Source organism: Cebus imitator, unplaced genomic scaffold, assembly GCF_001604975.1.
Source record: "Cebus imitator isolate Cc_AM_T3 unplaced genomic scaffold, Cebus_imitator-1.0 Scaffold206, whole genome shotgun sequence".
Taxonomy (NCBI): Eukaryota; Metazoa; Chordata; class Mammalia; order Primates; family Cebidae; genus Cebus; species Cebus imitator.
Window position 1 is genome coordinate 1,337,336 of NW_016107521.1, and position 19,967 is coordinate 1,357,302.

The window sequence follows — 19,967 nt, forward strand, 5'->3', positions numbered from 1 at the left end:
CACAAGGTCAAGAGATCGAGACCAGCCTGGCCAACATGGTAAAACCCTTTCTCTACTAAAAAAAAAAAAAAATTAGCTGGGTATGGTGGCAGGCGCCTGTAATCCCAGCTACTCCAGAGGCTGAGGCAGGGAATTGCTTGAACCTGGGAGGCAGAGGTTGCAGTGAGCCAAGATGGTGGCGCTGCACTCCAGCCTGGGTGACAGAGCAAGACTCTGTCTCAAAAAGAAAAATTAAGTTGCAATTGTTTATATATTTTTGATACAAGTCCCTTATCCCTTTTAAGATGTATGACCTTTGAAGCACAAATGTTTTTAATTTTAATAAAGTTAAACTTGTCATCCTTCTCTTTCATTGCTTGTACTTTCGGTGTCGTATCTAAGAAATCATTGCCTAACCTAAGGTCATGAAAATTTACGCTTGTGTTTTCTTCTACGAGTTTTTAAATTTTAGCTCTACATTTAGGTCTGTGATCCATTTTGAGTTATTTTTATTTGAATTTTTTGAGACGGATTCTCGCTCTGTGACCCAGGCTGGACGATCGCAGCTCACTGCAGCCTCTGCCTCCCAGGTTCAAGCAATTTTCCTGCCTTAGCCTTCTTAGTAGCTGGGATTATAGGCATGTGCCACCACACCTGGCTAATTTTTGTATTCTTTTTAGTAGAAATGGGATTTTGCCAGGTTGGCGAGGCTAGTCTTGAACTTCTGACCTCAAGTGATCTACCCGCCTCGGCCTCCCAAAGTGCTGGGATTGCAGGCATGAGCCACTATGCCCAGCCCATGTTGAGTTAATATTTGTGTATTGAATGGGATGTTAGTTTTATGTTATTTTTTAAACCAGAAAAAGATTTCCAATTATTTTGATTATGATATATTTTTCATTTTTTCTTTTTAAACATTGATGCATAATAATTTTACATATGTATGAGGTACATGTGATATTTTGATACATACATACCATTGTAATGATCACATCATGGATTTGGGATATCCATCACTTCAAACATGTATTATTTCTTTGTGTTAGGAACATTTTAAATCTACTCTTTGAGCTATTTTGAAATATAAATCTTATATCCCAGGTGTGGAGTAGTGTCTTTCTAATATGCTGATTTAAAATTTGGCAATATTAATAATGATAAATTTTGATCTGTCACCTGGAAGAGTGGATAAGCAAATATACCAGGGATATATTTTCAGTGTCTTATTGAATGACCCTCTTCAATTTAAATAAGCCATAATTGGCTGGGCGCAGTGGCTCACACTGTAATCCCAGCACTTTGGGAGGCAAAGGCGGCTGGATCACCTGAGGTCAGGAGTTTGAGACCAGCCTGGCCAACATGGTGAAATCTTGTCTCTACTAAAAATGTGAAAATTAGCCGGGCATGGTGGCGCACACCTGTAATCTCAGCTACTTGGGAGGCTGAGGCAGGAGAATCGCTTGAACCCAAGAGGCAGAGGTTTCAGTTAGTTGAGATCATGCCACTGCACTCTAGCCTGGGTGACAGAGCAATACTTTGTCTCAAAAAAAAATAAATAAATAAAAATAAATAAATGAATAAGCCATAATTATTTATACAAAAATAGGCTTATGGTAAGTAAAGTATATATCTTCTCTGAATGCTTTTGGATTTTTGTTTGAGAAAGATGTGCCTAATGGCTGTCCAATACAGCAGCCGTATTGTTTTCTTTTTCTGTTTATGTAAATGAAAGTGTCTCCAGGAGCAGTAATGGGATTACAGTATCTCCTGATACCTGTAATCCCAGCACTTTGGAAGGCCAAGGCAGGAGGATCACTTGAAGCCAAGAGCTAAAGAACAGCCTGGCAACATAGCAAGAACCCATCTACCAAAAATTAAAAATTAGCTAGGTATAGTGGTGTGTCTTTAGTCCCAGCAACTTGGGAGGCTGAGGTGGGAGGATCACTTGAGCACAGGAATTTAAAGCTGCAGTGAGCTATGTTCATGCCACTGCACTCCAGCCTGGGCAATGTAGTGAGACCCTGTTTCTTTTTTAAAAGAAAAGAGAAAGGCCAGGCACGGTGGCTCACACCTGTAATCCCAGTACTTTGGAAGGCCAAGGTGGTGAGATCACAAGGTCAGAAGTTCGAGACCAGCCTGGCCAATATGGTGAAACCCCATCTCTATTAAAAATACAAAAATTAGCCAGGTGTGGTGGCATGCACCTGTAGTCCCAGCTACTCAGGAGGCTGAGACAGAAGAATTGCTTGGATCCGGGGGACAGAGGTTGCAGTGAGCTGAGATTACAACACTATGCTCCAGCCTGGGCGACAGAGCAAGACTCTGTCTTAAAAGAATTAAAAAAAAGAAAAAAGTGTTCTTTGTTCAGTATTAGACCTTGATTAGAAAGGGCTCTCTTTATCAGTTATGTAGGCCTTCCTTAAAGTTCCCTGTGATGGTGGGTTAGAGTAGAGGTCTGTGTTGGCATTCTTGTCTACACTACTTTCTGTTTCCTGTCCAAAGAAGATCTTTGAGTTATGTCAGTCAAACACCTCTTTTCTCTCAAGCATTGATATTGCTTTATGAGCATTTCTTTAGAAAGGGACAAGATTTATTTTAGAATAATTATGAAATTTTTTTGATTGCCATCCCCCTGCACCCACCCTCACCCCCTTATTTGAGTTGGTCTCAATAGGTCCATAGTTCTTATAGAGAACAAGAAATATATTGGTAGTAATCTGGACGAGCTTTGGAGTTTGGGGAAATGGAATGAAGTGGGATCCAGCTGGAATAGTGTCCATTTTTAACATTAAGCTCTTTCCATCTGGCATTCTCTTCACTGTTAGTGCTTGTCTTTTTTTTTTGTCCTTTTCCACATTTTCTAACATGCTTTTCTTTTTGCTTTCTTTCTTCAATTCATGAACTGTGTATTAAACTTATTACTGAAATATAATAGACTTGCAGAAAAGTGCACATGCTCTAAGTATATTTTTAAGAAACTGAACACATCCATGTGACTTGTATTCAGATGAAGAAATAGAACACACAGCACCTCAGAAACCTTCCCCCTTGTGTTCCTTGTTACTTGAACTTTTTAACTCTTTATGAGCAGAGTGAAAAAGTGCATGTCAGTGCATGAAAGGTTTCAGATTTTTTTTGTAATGTCTCATTTGGGATATAATTAATTCTGTTTTTACTTTTGGAGGTGTGTCTTCCCACATTATATTAAGCTGTTCATCTAAGTTGTCAGAGCCTTTCGTTTTCCCAGCTGTGAATATCTTAATGGAATATTTTTCTTTACTGAAAATACTTTCTTATAATATGTGCGTAATAGTTTATCTCTTCTTTCCACTCACTGTGTAAGAAAATATAATCCAAAAATTAAGAATTGGATGAAATGAATGATGTTTCACATATAATGGCTCTTGCATGTAGTTACAATAGTAATGAAGTGAGAATAATGTTAGAAAAAGCTTTGAATACTGTCAGAAAATGATCAAAAGCCCAAGTGCTTGCAGGGTTCTGGTTGCCATGGTGACTAAGACGGTCGAAGCAGAATGGAATACTTAGTGGGATTATATAAAGCAGCATCTCGAGACATGTATTTGAGAAACACAGCTGTGTCTATCAGTGATATCCCTAACTTGCAGTGTTTTGCAAAAGCAGAGCCCTTTAAGTCACTAATTATTTGACTCCAGAGGAGCAAATATACAAAGCCAAAGAAGCCTCGGAGACCACAAATAGTATATATAATATTACATATTATAGTACTTATAATAGTACATATAGTGTGAGTAGATGTGCAACAGAGCTTTTTAATTGGGAGGTGCACTAACGTGAAGTGTAAAAGTCTTTTTTTTTTTTTTTTTTTTTGGGGACGGAGTTTCGCTCGTTACCCAGGCTGGAGTGCAATGGCGCGATCTCGGCTCACCGCAACCTCCGCCTCCTGGGTTCAGGCAATTCTCCTGTCTCAGCTTCCTGAGTCGCTGGGATTACAGGCGCGCGCCACCATGCCCAGCTAATGTTTTGTATTTTTAGTAAAGACGGGGTTTCACCGTGTTGACCAGGATGGTCTCGATCTTTTGACCTCGTGATCCACCCGCCTCGGCCTCCCAAAGTGCTGGGATTACAGGCTTGAGCCACCGCGCCCGGCCTAAGTGTAAAAGTCTTAAATGAAAATAATTACAAATTATTTTTATTAAATATGCTCCCAGCCAGACACAGTGGCTCACATCTGTAATCTCAGCACTTTGGGAAGCCGAGGTGGGTGGATCACTTAAGGTTGGGAGTTCAAGACGAGCCTGACCAACATGGAGAAGCCCCATCTCTACTAAAAATACAAAATAGCTGGGCGTGGTGGCACATGCCTGAAATTCTAGCTACTTGGGAGGCTGAAGCAGGAGAATCACTTGAACCCAGGAGGCGGAGGTTTCGGTGAGCCAAGATTGCGCCATTGCACTCCAGCCTGGGCAACAAGAGCAAAACTCCACCTCAAAACAATAAAATAAATAAATAAATAAGTATGCTCCCAGTATTCAAATTAAGAAAGAAATTTCTTGAGTGCTTCCTTTAGAAGCCTGTTTTTAGGATGCCCTTCTTCCTAAAGAGGGGAGGATAACTGAGAAATTAAGTTTGTTTCATTGACTTCTTGTTCCCCTCCTCTGCCCTTTTCTTCTTTTTTCCCTCTTCTCCTTCTTCAGAAAATTAATATTCTCTTAGAGGTTAGTTCTGCAAACGGGTAGTGGTAAGGTTATTGTTATTGAAATAAATAACTATGTTATTTTAGAGTTTATACCCTAAACTGTACAAGTTTGCGGTATAAGCTGTTGTTTTATACGGCTTACCACCAAAAGAACTGGACTTGCATTTGAGGTAGACTGCCACCAGAGTGCAGTAGGAATCTTGATTGCATGCTCTCAAAAATCATTGACTAGGCCAGGTGTGGTGGCTCATACCTATAACCTCAGCACTTTGGGAGGCTGAGGCGGGTGGATTGCTTGAGGTCAGGAGTTCAAGACTAGCCTGACCAACACGGTGAAACCCCGTCTCTATTAAAAATACAGAATTAGTTGGGTGTCATGGCACACGCCTGTAATCCCAGCTACTTGGGAGGCTGAGGCAGGACAATCGCTTGAACCTGGGTGGCAGAGGTGGTGGTGAGCCCAGATTGCGCCATTGCACTCCAGCCTGGGCAACAAGAGAAAAATTCTGTCTAAAAAAAAATAAAAATAAATAAATAAAAAGAAAATCATTGACTAACAGAAATTTAATATAAGCCAAAAATGTTATTTTAAATTTTCTAGCCACATTAAAACTAAAAAGAAATAAGTGAAATTAAATTTAATAATATTTGATCAATAAATCAAAAATATTCTTAGTCATAAATCAATACAGAAAAATTAGTGATGAGATATTTTACATTGTTTTTATAAAAAGTCTATGAAACAGTGAGTATTTTTACACTTACATACATTTCAGTTAAGATTAACTACCCTGAAGTGCTAGGTAGCCATGTGTGGCTGTTTGCTCAGGCAAAATTCCTCCCAGCTATAGTTTTTGTTCTCATAATGGCCCACTGTGCTTTCTGGTGAATGTACATTGGCTGTTTTGGGGTTGTCTTCTTCACTGATCCATCAGATATCCCAGTTTTGCTTCCTTTATCTCCTCCAAGATAGATGCTAGTAGCATGCAGGTCTTTTGGCTGTTGGTAATTTTTCTTCAACCACCTGTATTTTGGGGTTTGATGGTTACCATATTACTGTATTAGTTTGCTATGGCTGCCATAACAAGATGCCATAGATTGAGTAGCTTAAACAACAGAAATGCATTTTTTCACAGTTTGGGAGATTGGAAGTCCAAGATCAAGGTGTCAGGAAGTTCAATTTCTTCTGAGCTTTCTCTCCTTGGGCTGCCTTCTTCCTGTGCCCTCACATGATCATCTTTGCATGCATTTGTGCCCTGGCATTTCTTTGTATGTGCTAATGTCTTATTCTAAGAACACAACTTATATTGTATTAAAACCTTTCCTAAAGGCTTTTAAAAAATTTAATTACCTCTTTAAAAACCCTATCTCCAGATACAGTGAAATTCTGAGAAACTGGGAGTTACAGCTTCAACATACAAGTTTTGGGGATAACAATTCAGCCCATAACCCTTGGTTTTATTGAAAATGTTATCAGTGGATTTTGCATTATTATCTGTTTGTTCTGTTTTGGGAAGGCATCTGAATAGATTCAGTACTATGCTGTCACCATTTCCCCAGAATCTAGAAAATTAGCTATTTAAATGCTATACTAAAATATTAAACATTAAAATAACTTAGCTTCCACACATGACTGAGAACATATGATGTTTGGCTTTCCATTCCTGAATTACTTAATGTAGAATGATGGTCTCCGATTCCATCCAGGTTGCTGCAGATGCCATTATTTCATTCCTTTTTATGGCTGAGTAGTATTCCATCATATATGTATGTTTTATGTATATAAAACAATTTCTTTATCCGCTTATTGATTGATGGGCATTTGGGCTGGTTCCATATTTTTGCAGTTGCAAATTGTGCTGTTATAACCGTGTGCAAGTCATCCTTTTTGTATAACGACTTCTTTTCCTCTGGGCATCTACCCAGAGGGATTGCTGGATCAAATGGTAATTCTAATTTTAGTTATTTAAGGAATCTCCACACTGTTTTTCATAGTGGTTGTGCTAGTTTACATTCCCACCAGCAGTGTAAAAGTGCTCCCTTTTAACCACCTCAATAGTGGTTACTTTTAAGGTTTCTTCAGGAGTATAGAGAAACAATTAAAAAGATATGTTTCTCTTTTAATTAAAAAGAACCCCGAATAATTCATTAAATCCTCAAAACAGTGTCATTAGTGTCTATTATCTTGGTTCTACAGATGAGAAAAACAAAGCTTTGCCAGATAAAGTAATAGCCTATGTTAAGGTGATAAATTATAATTTGAAAAGTGCTGCTTCCGAGAAGTTTTTCCTCAATTTAGGAGTAAGGATTCCAAACACAGATGAATGTTTGACTTTACGAATAGAGGCAGGCCAGACACAGTGACTCACACCTGTAATTCTAGCAGTTAGGGAGGCCAAGGCGGTACATGTAATCCAGCTGCAGCCTTGCATAATGCCGGTGGCTGGAAATGCCTGCCCCACTTCAAGCCTGTGGGTACAGGGAGCTTCTTTAGACCCTGAGAACACAGGGAAGCCTGTGTCCAAAGCTGCAGCTGGGCGGGTGCAGTTGTGCCCAGGAGTACCGGGCTTCTGCCCCTCCAACTCAGTAGGTGGCCTGGCTCCCACCTGTTCCTGGCCTCCATCCATTTTTCGGAGCATGCAGCCCTGGCCACAGCTCCCCCACTGCAGTTGGCATCCCTGCAGCAGCTGCTCCGATGGGCTGCCACCGCCGTCATAATCCCAGCTACTTGAGAGACTGAGGCGCAAGAATCATTTGAACCTGGGAGGGAGAGGTTGCAATGAGTGGGAGTCACACCACTTTTCTCCAGCCTGGACAACAGAGTGAGACTGTCTCAAAAAAAATATTAGTTGAGTGTGGTGGTAGGCACCTGTAGTCCCAGCTACTCAGGAGGCTGAGGCAGGAGAATTGCTTGAGCCCAGGAGTTTGAGGCAGCAGTGAGCTATGATCATGTCATTGCACACCAGCCTGGGGGAATAGAGTAAGACCCTGTCTTTAAAAACAAAAAAGCCCCCCCAAAACCACTGGGTCTACGAAGGGGTAAAGCAATACTGGTGCTAAATGAGGAAATGCTCAATTGGGCTTTGCAAGTCTCAAATGCAGTTTGGTCCCATATACACGTGAACGCAGAAACATGGATTGGTACAAAGATGTCCCTGTAATGTAGTCCTCTCTGTTTAAACAAGAATATGTGAGTGCGGCAGTGTGTTCTTTGACCGAAAACCTAATTCAGAGAAGTTGGCTTATTCCTTTGCCTTTGACCACAGCTTTGTTGGAGGTCAGCAGCATCCTAAGAGCCAGGGAGCAGACCCGGCATGGTGGCTCACACCTGTAATCCCAGCACTTTGGGAAGCCAAAGCAGGTGGATCACTTGACATCAGGAGTTTGAGACCAGCCTATCCAACATGGTGAAACCTCATCTCTACTGAAAATACAAAACAGTTAGCTGGGTGTGGTGGCACATGCCTGTAATCCCAGCTACTCGGGAAGCTGACGCATGAGAATCGCTTGAACCTGGGAGGCAGAGGTTGCAGTGAGCCAAGATTGAGCCACTATACTCTAGCCTGGGTGAAGTGAGACTCTGTCTCAAAAGACAAAAAAAAAAAAAAAAAAAAAAAAAAAAAAAAAAAAAAAAAAAAAAAAAAAAAAAAAAAAAAAAAAAAAAAAAAAAAAAAAAGCCAGGGAGCAGAATGTGCTCCCAGAAAAGAACTAAGAACTTTGTGTACAAAATCTAGGTGGTGGTTCCATATGGTAGAAAAGAGAGAGCATTGGATTAAGAGGTAGAAGGTTTGAATTTGAATCATAGCTCTACAGCTTACTGGCCATGATTCCTAAATAACTTCCAGTATGTATGTTTATTTTTATGTATATATGTATGTGTATATATATATATATATACACACGTATCCCGGGGAAGCCAAGCATTTAGGGACTGGACTAAGGAAAGAGAAGTTAATGGAAGATATTGTAAGGACAGAAAAAAGAGTTATAAGATGGTGAGAAAGTGGTGGCCAGTGTAATACCATAGAGAGGACTGATAAAAGGAGCATTGAAAATAAAATAAAATAAAATAAATAAATAAAAATTAAAAAAAAAAAAGGAGCACTTAAGGTGCCCTTGGACTTGGATTGTAGGTATACATAGGGATCAATGATCTTAGCTAATTTAGGTTAGTAAAGATGGGGGATTTAAAGAAAATTTACAGAGATTTCCTGATTTTGAGATCTCAACATTACCTTTGAAACATCCCTGTTAATCAGGTTTAATTATTTGCACTGCATTTCTTCCTACCATAGTCTCCTGAGTTCTATTGATAGAACTTAGGATTTAAAAAAAAGAAAGATCAGTGTCATACTTTTACTTTCCTCTAAAATCTTGGAGAAAATAATATGATTAGCCAATTTATAACACAGGTGCCTTTGCAAAATGTGAAATATAAGGTCATTTAAATTATGGGGTAATTCACAGAGCCCCATTTTATTTAATTCTATGGACCATTAATTTCCCATCTTTGCTGACAGTAATAATGACCAAATGATATATTCAAGGTTTAAAATCAGAGTCAGGCTCTGAGTAGTATAGGATTTTTTTTGAAACACTTTATAGAGTACCTTAGTTAATTTTAGATGCTGATCATATTATAGTGGTTTGTATGTTAACTTCTATGACGTTTCTCGTTAGAAAAAGGATGATCATAGGCTGGGCGCAGTGGCTCACGCCTGTAATCCCAGCACTTTGGGAGGCTGAAGAGGGTTCAGGAGATCAAAACCATCCTGGCCATGGTGAAACCTTGTGTCTGAAAAAAAAGAAAAAAGAAAAAGGATAATCATAGGAGTTTTCCTATGGGAAAATTTTTAAAAATTTTGACCCTATTTTGAAAAAGAAACTGGTGTCTTTATAAATTATTTAGACTGGAATAGTAGATGCTTTAAATTTTTTTGAGGAAAATAGTATAGAAGTTAACCAACATTGTTCATAGCTGTAAATCGGAAAATATTTACATATTACAACTTACTTTTAGTAGCCCTAGTATAGCATTTTAGATCACTTTTTGTGTATTTTTTGCCTGCATACAAAGACCCCTTTCTTTACAACCCTTTCTACTTGACACCTGAAATAAAACACTGTTTTCTCCCTTAACAAGATGTATTACTGAGATGTATTAATTTTGTCAGTTTTGGAAACTCAAAGAAACTTGCAGGCAAATGCATACTTGAAAAATTGCCTAAGACTTTAGGTAATATCCTTAATGAAACACAATAATTGTCAGTTGTCACAAAGTTGATGTTGACGACAAATGCTTGTACATAAAAATACTTTCTTCATAACACCAGCTGCTTCATAAGAGTCTTAAATTTAGTTTCTAGTAGCAACTTACATTTAAAAATATCTGATTAGGTCTTCCTAATGTAACCTCTCAAAACTACAGGGCAAGGTGGCTCACGCCTGTAATCCCAGCACTTTGGGAGGCGGAGGTGGGCGGATCACCTGAGTTCAGTAGTTCAAGACCAGCCTGACCAACATGGAGAAACCCCGTCTCTACTGAAAATACAAAAATTAGCTGGATGTGGGGTCGCACGCCTGTAATCCCAGCTACTCAGGAAGCTGAGGCAGAAGGATTGCTTGAACCCGGGAGGCGGAGTTACAGTGAGCTGAGGCGCCATTACACTCCCTCCAGCCTGGGCAACAAGACTGAAACTCCATCTCAAAAAAAAAAAAAGATGAAAACTTGTAATAAATGTAGGAATCTAATATCTATGGTTAGCCTATTTCTGTAATCTGAAATGAATTTCAGCTTATAAGGAAAATGGAAATGGATTTATAATATGCAGTTTTAAACTTGCTAATTTTTGCTGTTGTGCCTGAAAATTTTGGGTAGGAAAACCTTTTCCTTTCTTATTCATTATCTTAACATCTGGTTAAAAAATACAGATCTTTTTTCACCCCTCACTTCCACCTACAGAAATTTACCTTTCATTCATATTATGTAGCTATTCAAATTTATTAGTATGAAGATATTTACTACAGCATTTTTTTTTTTTTAAATAAGGGAGGCCAGGCACAGTGGCTCACACCTGTAATCCTAGCACTTTGAGAGGCTAAGATGGGCGGATCACTTGAGGTCAGTAGTTCGAGACCAGCCTGGTCAATGTGGTGAAACCCCGTCTCTATTAAAAATACAAAAAAAAAAAAAAAATTAGCTGGGCATGGTGGTACGCACCTGTAATCCCAGCTACTGAGGAGGCTGAGGCAGGAGAATCGCTCAAACCCAGGAGGCAGAGGTTGCAGTGAGCCACTGCTCTCTAGCCTGGGCTATAGAGCAAGACTCTGTCTCAATAATAATAATAATAATAAAGCAGGGAAAAACTAGAAAGAATATAAATGTTCATCGGGAAGATATTGGTTAAATAAGTTGGTTCATTATATACTACTTTGTACACAGTAAATATTGTTACAGTTCTCTATGTATTAAATAAACATATATTCTTAAATTAAAAAGACATGTTGCAGGATATTATGTATAGTTTGATCCCTTTGGTGTAACATAATGGAAAAAGTCATATATATACTTAAATGTGAACAGAGAAATAAATCATTCTTTTTTGTTTGTTTCTTGAGACAAAGTCTTACTCTCATTCACCCAGTCTGGAGTGCAGTGGTGTGATTATGACTCACTGCAGCCTCAGCTTCCAGGGCTCAAGCGGTCCTCCTACCTCAGCCACCCAAGTAGCTGAGAATACAGGTGCCCGCCACCACACTTGGGTAATTTATTGGTGTGTGTATGGGGGGGGTTGGGGATTTACTGTATTTTTTTATAGAGACGGGCTCCCCTTTGTTGCCCAGGCTGGTCTCGAACTTCTGGACTCAACTGATCCTCCCACCTCAGCCTCCAAAAGTGCTGAGATTATAGGTGTGAGCCACAGCATCCCGCCAAAATCATTCTTTTTGGTGGTTGTTTGTGGGGACTAAAGTTGAAAGGAGAAGCAAGAGGGCATTTTTGTTTACTTTTCTTTATATACAGTATTTTTGTTTTCTAAGAGACTTGTATTGTTTTCATAATTAAAAAGGAAAGAAACATAAGATCTCCATGATAGATTGTAAAATGATTCCCTTCCCTGTATCCGTGCTTGTTACTAGTTCCTTCCCACACTGCCCCTGGGCTGGGCTAATAGATTTGCTTTGGCCAGAGAGACAGTAGCAAACATGATCCAAATACTTGAAAAGAAAAATTCATGAATTAATTGCTAAGAAAAATTTAAAAAAATAAAAGAAAAATTCACATTAGAGCTTGCCGTCTCTTCTGCTACTCTTATAACCTTGTAACCAACCCCCATATAAACAAACCCAAGCTAGTCCTGGACATATGAGAGAGGCCATAGAACATTAGCTGTCTAAGTTGCATGAGTGAGATCTGACTGAGACTGATAGAACTGTCCAGCGAGGAACTCAGCTCTAATTGCCTACTCACAAAATGATTAGCTAATAAATGGTTTTTGTTTTAAGCTTCTGAATTTTGAAGTGGCCTGTTATGCAGTAAAAGTTAATTGATAAAGTCTCCAGTGGTAAAATCACCACCTGTCCTTCTGCATTTTTACTGCTTAATGAGATACCCAGATTGCTATTTATAAAAAGTAAGCAGAATGTAATGGGGGGAAGAAGTATTGTTCACTGTCACAATACATATACTGACTGTCAAAATATGTCAGTACACGTACTGAGAGCTATGAAACCCATGAGTAAAGAACAGTTGGCCAGGTGTGGTGACTCACATTTGTAATCCCAGCACTTTGGGAGGCCAAGGCAGGCTGATCATGAGGTCAAGAGATCGAGACCATCCTAGCCAACATGGTGAAGCCCAATCTTTATGAAGAATACAAAAATTAGCTGGGCATGGTGGCACACGCTTGTAGTCCCTGCTACTCAGGAGGCTGAGGCAGGAGAATCACTTGAACCTGGGAGATGGAGGTTGCAGTGAGCCGAGATTGCACCACTGCACTCCAGCCTTGTGACAGAGCAAGACTCTGTCTAAAAAAAAAAAAAAAAAAAAATTCATTAGGACAGACATGAAGAATTTTCTGGTGCTTGGTAGGTTTTTATATATCCATTGTTTCAGAATATCAGAACCAAATTGCAGGATATGTGAAGTTCCCACCCATATCCAGCTCAACAGACACTAGATATAAACCTGGTCAACTAATTGTGCTAGGAGCTTCAGTCCATGTGTAGATCTGAGAAAGAGATTTGATTTATCCTCTCCCTTCCCCAAGAGACATATTCCAGGAAGAAGAGTTAACAGACACAGAGGCATGGGTAGATTATACCTTGTTCTAGGAAGGTTGAGTCAAATCCTCAAGTGGGCTTCTTCCAGAAACAAAAATAACACTCTCCTTACTCCTTCATACACACGCACGCACACACACCTACAAGGGAATGAAAACATTTTCTCAAGGCTCAGAAAATTATCTATAGCAGAAAGTAGAAGAAACTTTCAGAAGATTGTCTTCTGCAGTAAAATGCCACAGATCATGGCTTCTGTGAAAGAACATAAAACTATGAGGAGAGAACAGGCTATGGATAAATAAAGCAAGAAAGATGTGCAGGAAAGCAAAAATGCAGTATCAGGATTGAAATTCACATCAAAGAAAACAGAGAACTGATACTACTTAGAGAAGATGCCACCCTTGGGGTGATGGGACCGGAGACTGATACTGTTAATACTTCAAAACATTGAGTTACTGATGTTCAGGAAGAACTGGAGATGATCTCTCAGTATCCTGAGAAAAATGATAAATATGAAGTCAAGAGAATGAAGATGACACAGCTGAAGAATTACCAATCTTTTTGATGGAGAAATCAGAAAAGTTGCGATAGGAAAAGTAAAGATGAAATTAAAAAAAAAACATTTTATAGCACTTGGAAAACATCTAGGTAAGCAGATCAAGAGGACATATTCAGAAAACATGCTGGTTTTGGGGAAAAATTATTTGGAGACACACAGCTGCTGGCCAAGAAATAGCAGCTAAAAAGGAAATCATAAATTAGATGTCGTAATATTACAGGCTTGGTGAACTACCAACATGCACTGTACCGAGTTTATCTCAAGAAAAACATTTTAATAAAACATAGCAGTTTGACCTAGCCACAATGATAGGCCTTGTTTTGTGGATTTCTCAATGATACTTTTAAAGGAAACAGTTTCATTTGAAACCTTTTTTGAGGTAGGGTCTTGTTGGACTGCAGTGGCACAATCATGGTTCACTGCCTTGACCTCCTAGGCTCAATTGATCCTCCCACTTCAGCCCCCCGAGTAGTTAGCACTACAGGCCTGTGCCAGCCATGCCTGGCTAATTTGTGTATTTTTTGTAGAGATAGGGTTTTGCCATGTTGCCTAGGTGGTCTTGGACTCCTGGACTCAAGTGATTGCCCTCCTTGGCCTCTCAAAGTGCAGGGATTACAGGCATCAGCCACTGCACTGACCTGTTATTTCTTATTTTGATGGCCCCAAAAATAGGCACAAGAAATTCCTTTTTTAAAAATCTGAGATGGAGTTTCATGCTGTTGCCCAGGCTGGAGTGCAGTAGCGCGATCCTGGCTCAATGCAACCTCCACCTCCCAGGTTCAAGCAATTCTCCTGCCTCAGTCTCCTGAATAGCTGAGATTACAGGTGCCCTCCACCAGACCCAGCTAATTTTTTACATTTTTATTAGAGATGGGGTTTCACCATGTTGGCCAGGCTGGTCTCAAACTCCTGACTTAAGGTGATCTGCCCACCTCAGCCTCCCAAAGTGCTGGGGTTACAGGTGTAAGCTACCGTGCCCGGCCTGCCTGGCTAATTTTTTAAAACATGTNGATCTCTCCATGTTGCCCAGGCTGGCTTTGAACTTCTGGGTTCAAGTGATCCTTCCACCTTAGCTTCCCAAAGTGTTGAGATAACAGGCATGAGCCATCATGCCCGGCTACTTTTTTCTTAATGTATTTATTTAAAACTTCCTTTTTAAAATAACATATCCATGTGTATACATGCACAATTATATGCTTATAAGTAGATAAATGAGGACTTTGTCAGAATGAAGATCTAGTTCACTTGGAATAGAAGTAGAGGAGACTTACTTTTGTGCTCTTACAATTTTATACTATGTGTATAAATTACCAATTCAAAAAATAAATGAAACTATGACCTCATAATTTAAAAAACATGGGTTTTACAAGGTGAAATAATATAAAACGGCTTACACGGCTTACACTATGCAGTAGTATTCTCTAAAACATCCCTCTCACCTAGGGTTCTCATTTTTCAAAGGCAATCACTTTTCTTTTTTTTTTTGGAGATGGAGTCTTGCTCTGTCATCAGGCTGGAGTTCAGTGGCACTATCTTGGCTCACTGCAACCTCTTGACTTCCTGGTTCAAGTGATTCTCCTGCCTCAGCCTCCCGAGTAGTTGGGATTACAGGCACGTGCCACCACACCTAGCTAATTTTTGTATTTTTAGCAGAGATGGGATTTCACCATGTTTGCCAGGTTGTTTTCAATCTCCTGACCTCATAATCTGTCCACCTTGGCCTCCCAAAATTCTGGGATTACAGGCGTGAGCCACCATGCCTGGCCTGCAATCACTTTTGACTATTTCTAATTTTAGTTTTCCTGGTGTTTACTTCCATTTCTCAAGCCTATATACTTTTATCACTCTTTCTTGGTTTATCAATTTTTGCATTCTCCTTTGATATCCTGCCACAATAAATGAAGATTTCATTTACCTAAAAGCTACTTTTTTCCCTGCTGCATAGAGATAGTAGCCCTAATAAGAATAATAATCGCAACTAACATTTATGAGTGCTTACTATATGCCAGGCCTGTTTCAGATAATTCACATATACTGTCTAATCCCCACCATACCCTCTGAATTTACATTACCACTAATCTCGGTTTTCCCATTATTCATTTTATTTTATTTATTTATTTTTAAGACAGATACTCCCTTTGTTGCCCAAGCTGGAGTGCAGTGGTGCAATGATGACTCATTGCAGCCTCGACTTCCTTGGCTGAAGCAGTCATCCTACCTCAACCCCTAAGACTACAAGCGTGCACAACCATGCCTGGCTAATTTTTGTATTTTTAATAGAGATGGGGTCTCATCTTATTGGTCAGGCTGGTCTTCAACTCCTGGCCCCAGGTGATCTGCCCACCTCAGCCTCCCGAAGTGCTGGGATTACAGACGTGAGCCACCGTGGCTTGCCTCACCTCAAATTTCTATAAGGTTGTATGGTTTACCAAGAACATTCAGCTTATTTAGTTATGTGAACTAAATAATAGATTTCCTTGTATAATTGAGGAAAGTTAAGCTTAAGTAAGGAAATTTATGTTTAAAACATGATTCATTTTACTACTAAATATTTGAGTGTTTTCTCTGTTTTAAATATTTTTGTAGACATTTTAGTTATAGGGATCGATATAAATACAGCCTGTACTTCTTTTCTTAATTGAAAATAGTGCTTGTGGTGGTTATAGCAGTACTGATTTAGACAGAGTGGAATTAGCACAAAGGTGGACAGATAAACTTATGGAAAGGAGTAGGGGGCTCAGAAACAAAAACATGTATTTTACTTGGCAATTGATAATCTTTGAATCTGCTGGTAGTACCTAGGTGTCATGGTACTGTTTGCTCTACTTTTGTATATGTTTGAAATTTTCCGTCATAAAAAAAATAAGGCCGGGAGTGGTGGCTCACGCTTGTAATCTCAGCACTTGGGAGGCCGAGGTGAGCAGATCATGAGGTCAGGAGTTTGAGACCAGCCTGACCAACATAATGAAACCCCATCTCTACTAAAAATACAAAAATTAGCCGGGTGTGGTGGCGGGCACCTATAATCCCAGCTACTCAGAAGGCTGATGTGGGAGAGTCGCTTGAACCCAGGAGGCAGAGGTTTCAGTGAGGCGAGACCGCACCGCGGCACTCCAGCCTGGGTGACAGAATGAGCTACTGTCTCAAAAAAATAAAATAAAATAAAAGATAGAACTTAAAAAGTAGAGATATCTTTCACAAAAACAAGGAAAATATGAGACCTTACAGTAATGTGAACCAAGAAATATAAGATTTTTATGGAAAAAGTTATAAATGTGTTTAATGACAGTGTTTTTACCATAAATGGAAAGAAATGCTATTGACAAAATTAGAAAAAATACAAATTTTCCAAATTGATTTCTAGATTTATTCAGTTACCACTAGAAGCCATTAAGGCGTGTGTGTGTGTGTGTGTGTGTGTGTGTGTGTGTGTGTGTGTAAGTTTGCAGCTGAGTTTAAAATTTATATTCATATGTAAGTACAGGAAACAAGAATAGCCAAGGCACTCCTGATAAAGAGGAAATATGCTAGACTTATTAAAGCTATCATAATTAACAGAATGTTAATGAGGAAACCAAAAAGCCTCGTTATGGAACAAAGAGCTGAAAAATGAGCTTAGCGGAAAATTTATGACAGTTCCAGTTCTGTCATCAAAAAAGATATATATTTTTTAAAAATTGTTCAGACATAGTTTGTTATACATATCTGAAACTCAATTTGGGTACATTAAAGAGTTAAATTTGAAGATCAAAACTTTAAATCTTGCAGAAGATAATACTATTTTGTGGATGAGTTTCTTTAAGAATACAGAAAAAGCACTAACCATACAAAGAAAGATCCATACATTTGAAAACTACTCATAATAAAAACGCAATGAAGAAAAATGAGATGGCAAGTCATAAACTAGGATAAGAAATTAACCACACTATAGACAATGAATTTATTGCTCCTTTATTTTTTAAAAAAGGTGACTTCAATAGAACAAATCTTGTGAAATGTAGTTGACTCTATAATTTGAGGGGGGTGGGGCGTTGGGGAGAGATAGCATGGGGAGAAATGCCAGATATAGGTGATGGGGAGTTAGGCAGCAAATCACACTGCCATGTGTGTACCTATGCAACAATCTTGCATGTTCTTCACATGTACCCCCAAACCTAAAATGCAATTAAAAAAATAATAATAATTTGATTCAAATTAGCTCCATGTACCAGTAGCCATACCCCTAATTCTTTGAGACATGTCTATCGTCTGGACTTTATTAGAGATAACTTGAGTTTATCAGGTTTCTACAAGACAGCCAGATTCTTAAATTCATTTCCTGAATTTATTTTGTTCCACTGAAAAAACGTACTTGGGGCCATCTTCATCTGTTCACAGACTTTAATAAAGTAGTTTTGCCCTGGAGGCCAGTGTGGTGGCTTAAACCTGTAATCCCAGTACTTTGGGAAGCCAAGGTGGGTAGATCACGAGGTCAGGAGATTGAGACCATCCTGGCCAACATGGTGAAACCCTGTCTCTACTGAAAATACAAAAATTAGCTGGGCGTGGTGGTGCATGCCTGTAATCCCAGCTACTTGGGAGGTTGAGGTTGGAGAATCACTTGAACCCGGAGGAAGAGGTTGCAGTAAGCCAAGGTCACGCCACTGTACTCCAGCCAGGTGACAGAGTGAGACTCCGTCTCAAAAAAAAAATAAAAAGAAGTTTTGCCCTGGAAGATGAGGCTGTTATGGATAGCATTTCTCAATTGTATCTTTTACAGTTAAATATTAGTAATCGTTGCATCTTTCAATCTTGTAAGTTCTTGAATTTGTGAATTTTCTCTTTCTTGTCAACTCTGCTTGTATTCTTTTAATGCAATTAATTCTTTTCTGAGTTCATCTTTTTTTTTTGTAGTGTTTTAAGCATAGCTAATAGCATCCAGGGCTAGCAACACACTGTTTCTCAACCTCTTTGCATAAATCAACCAGTTGATTAATCATATTATCTACTCTCTAGGTTTTCTCAGGCAAATACAGTGTTATGACTGCATTATATAGATCATTGTTTCCAGACTTGCTACTTAGTCGCCATTCCAAGTGTCACATATGTTCCATGTTTGTTACGGCAATAATCGACTCCTGTTACCAATTTCTGGACTAGCTTTTCCTAAGTAAGGCTGCTGTAGCAACCCTCAAATTATAGTGCCTTCCTACAGTAGAGATTTATTTCTAGCTCCCATGTTAGCTACAAGTTGTCTAGGTTTTGCAGCTCTGTTAAATGTGCCTTACTCTGTGTTCCAGGCTGAAGAACAGCGCTATCTTTGTCTTAGGTCAGAGGGAAAACTGAAAATGCTGAACCACTCAGTGCTCTTAATCTTATCCTAAGATACGGTATAAATAACTTAACAATTATATTTCATTGGCCAAAGTAAGTTACTATGGCCAGGCCCAGTGTTTGTATGGTAGGGAGTATTTGTCTCTCAAAGATTGTACTATAAGTCACCAGGTTCAAAGACAGGGATATATAGTTCCCTTATAGGGAGGGGATAGAATAGTGTAGAACAGTAATACTATCTGCATATCCATTTCTAGGTATATTTTCTAAAGCAGTGTTTTTCAAACATTCAGCTGAGTTCTTAGCTGAAGGTAAACATTTGAAAGTTGTCAGTATATAAGTGAGTGTGAATAAGATCACCCAGGTGAGGGAAGAAAGTGCTAGAAACCTCGTGGGAGAGGCATCTGCAAAGAACACTAAGAACAACCTGTCAGAAGTAGGGAGGAGAACAGGAAAAGAACATGTCCTGGACCCTAGTTGTAGAATTATTTCTGCTCCGCAGTGTAACTTTGGTTTTAAAAGAACGCCTGAATGCAAGCATTTTACATCTATCTGGGTTGATCACAAGACGTAATTTTCAAATAGTATAAGAAGTTTAAAATTAATACATACTCATTTATTATTACAGAGATTTACCACAATATGGACAGAAGCAGTGGCAGTCCTATTTTGGAAGAACTTTTGATGTTTACACCAAACTCTGGAAGTTCCAGCAGCAACATCGGTAAATGAATTTTATAGTTAAAGAAGAGTGAAGGCCTGTTTTCTGTTAGCCACAGTTTTTATCTTTACTACTTCAGTGCTTTTTATCTTGGTGCTTTTTCTTTTTTTCCACCAAGAAAGCAAAGGTAAATCTTGGTGCTTTTAAAATTACATATTTCATCTTCATAACCCAAATGAAAACAAATTTATTTATTTTCTACTTATTTAAGATTTTAAAATGTGTGACTAGGCATGGTGGCTTATGCCTGTAATCCTAGCACTTTGGTAAGCCAAGTTGGGGGGATTGCTTGAGCTCAGGAGTTTGAGACCAGCCTGGCAGCATGGTAAATCTTATCTCTACAAAATACACGAAAATTAGCCAGTGCAGTGAGCTGAGATTGCACCACTGCACTCCAGTCTGGACAACAGAGAGAGTCTCTGTCTCAAAAAAAA

General features: G+C 39.1%; 1 protein-coding gene across 3 annotated transcripts in view; it reads left to right on the plus strand.

The window, feature by feature from the left end:
- SCAI (suppressor of cancer cell invasion) overlaps nt 1-19,967 on the plus strand; it is a 96,961-nt gene that overhangs the window by 10,956 nt on the left and 66,038 nt on the right. For all 3 annotated transcript variants that reach the window (XR_001830857.2, XM_017548334.2, XM_017548331.2), the window contains one exon: nt 19,441-19,536. Coding sequence is in view for 2 of the 3 variants with exons in the window: in XM_017548334.2 (XP_017403823.1) it covers nt 19,441-19,536 (96 nt within the window). In the remaining variant the exon portion in view is untranslated. The remainder of the gene's footprint in view (nt 1-19,440; nt 19,537-19,967) is intronic.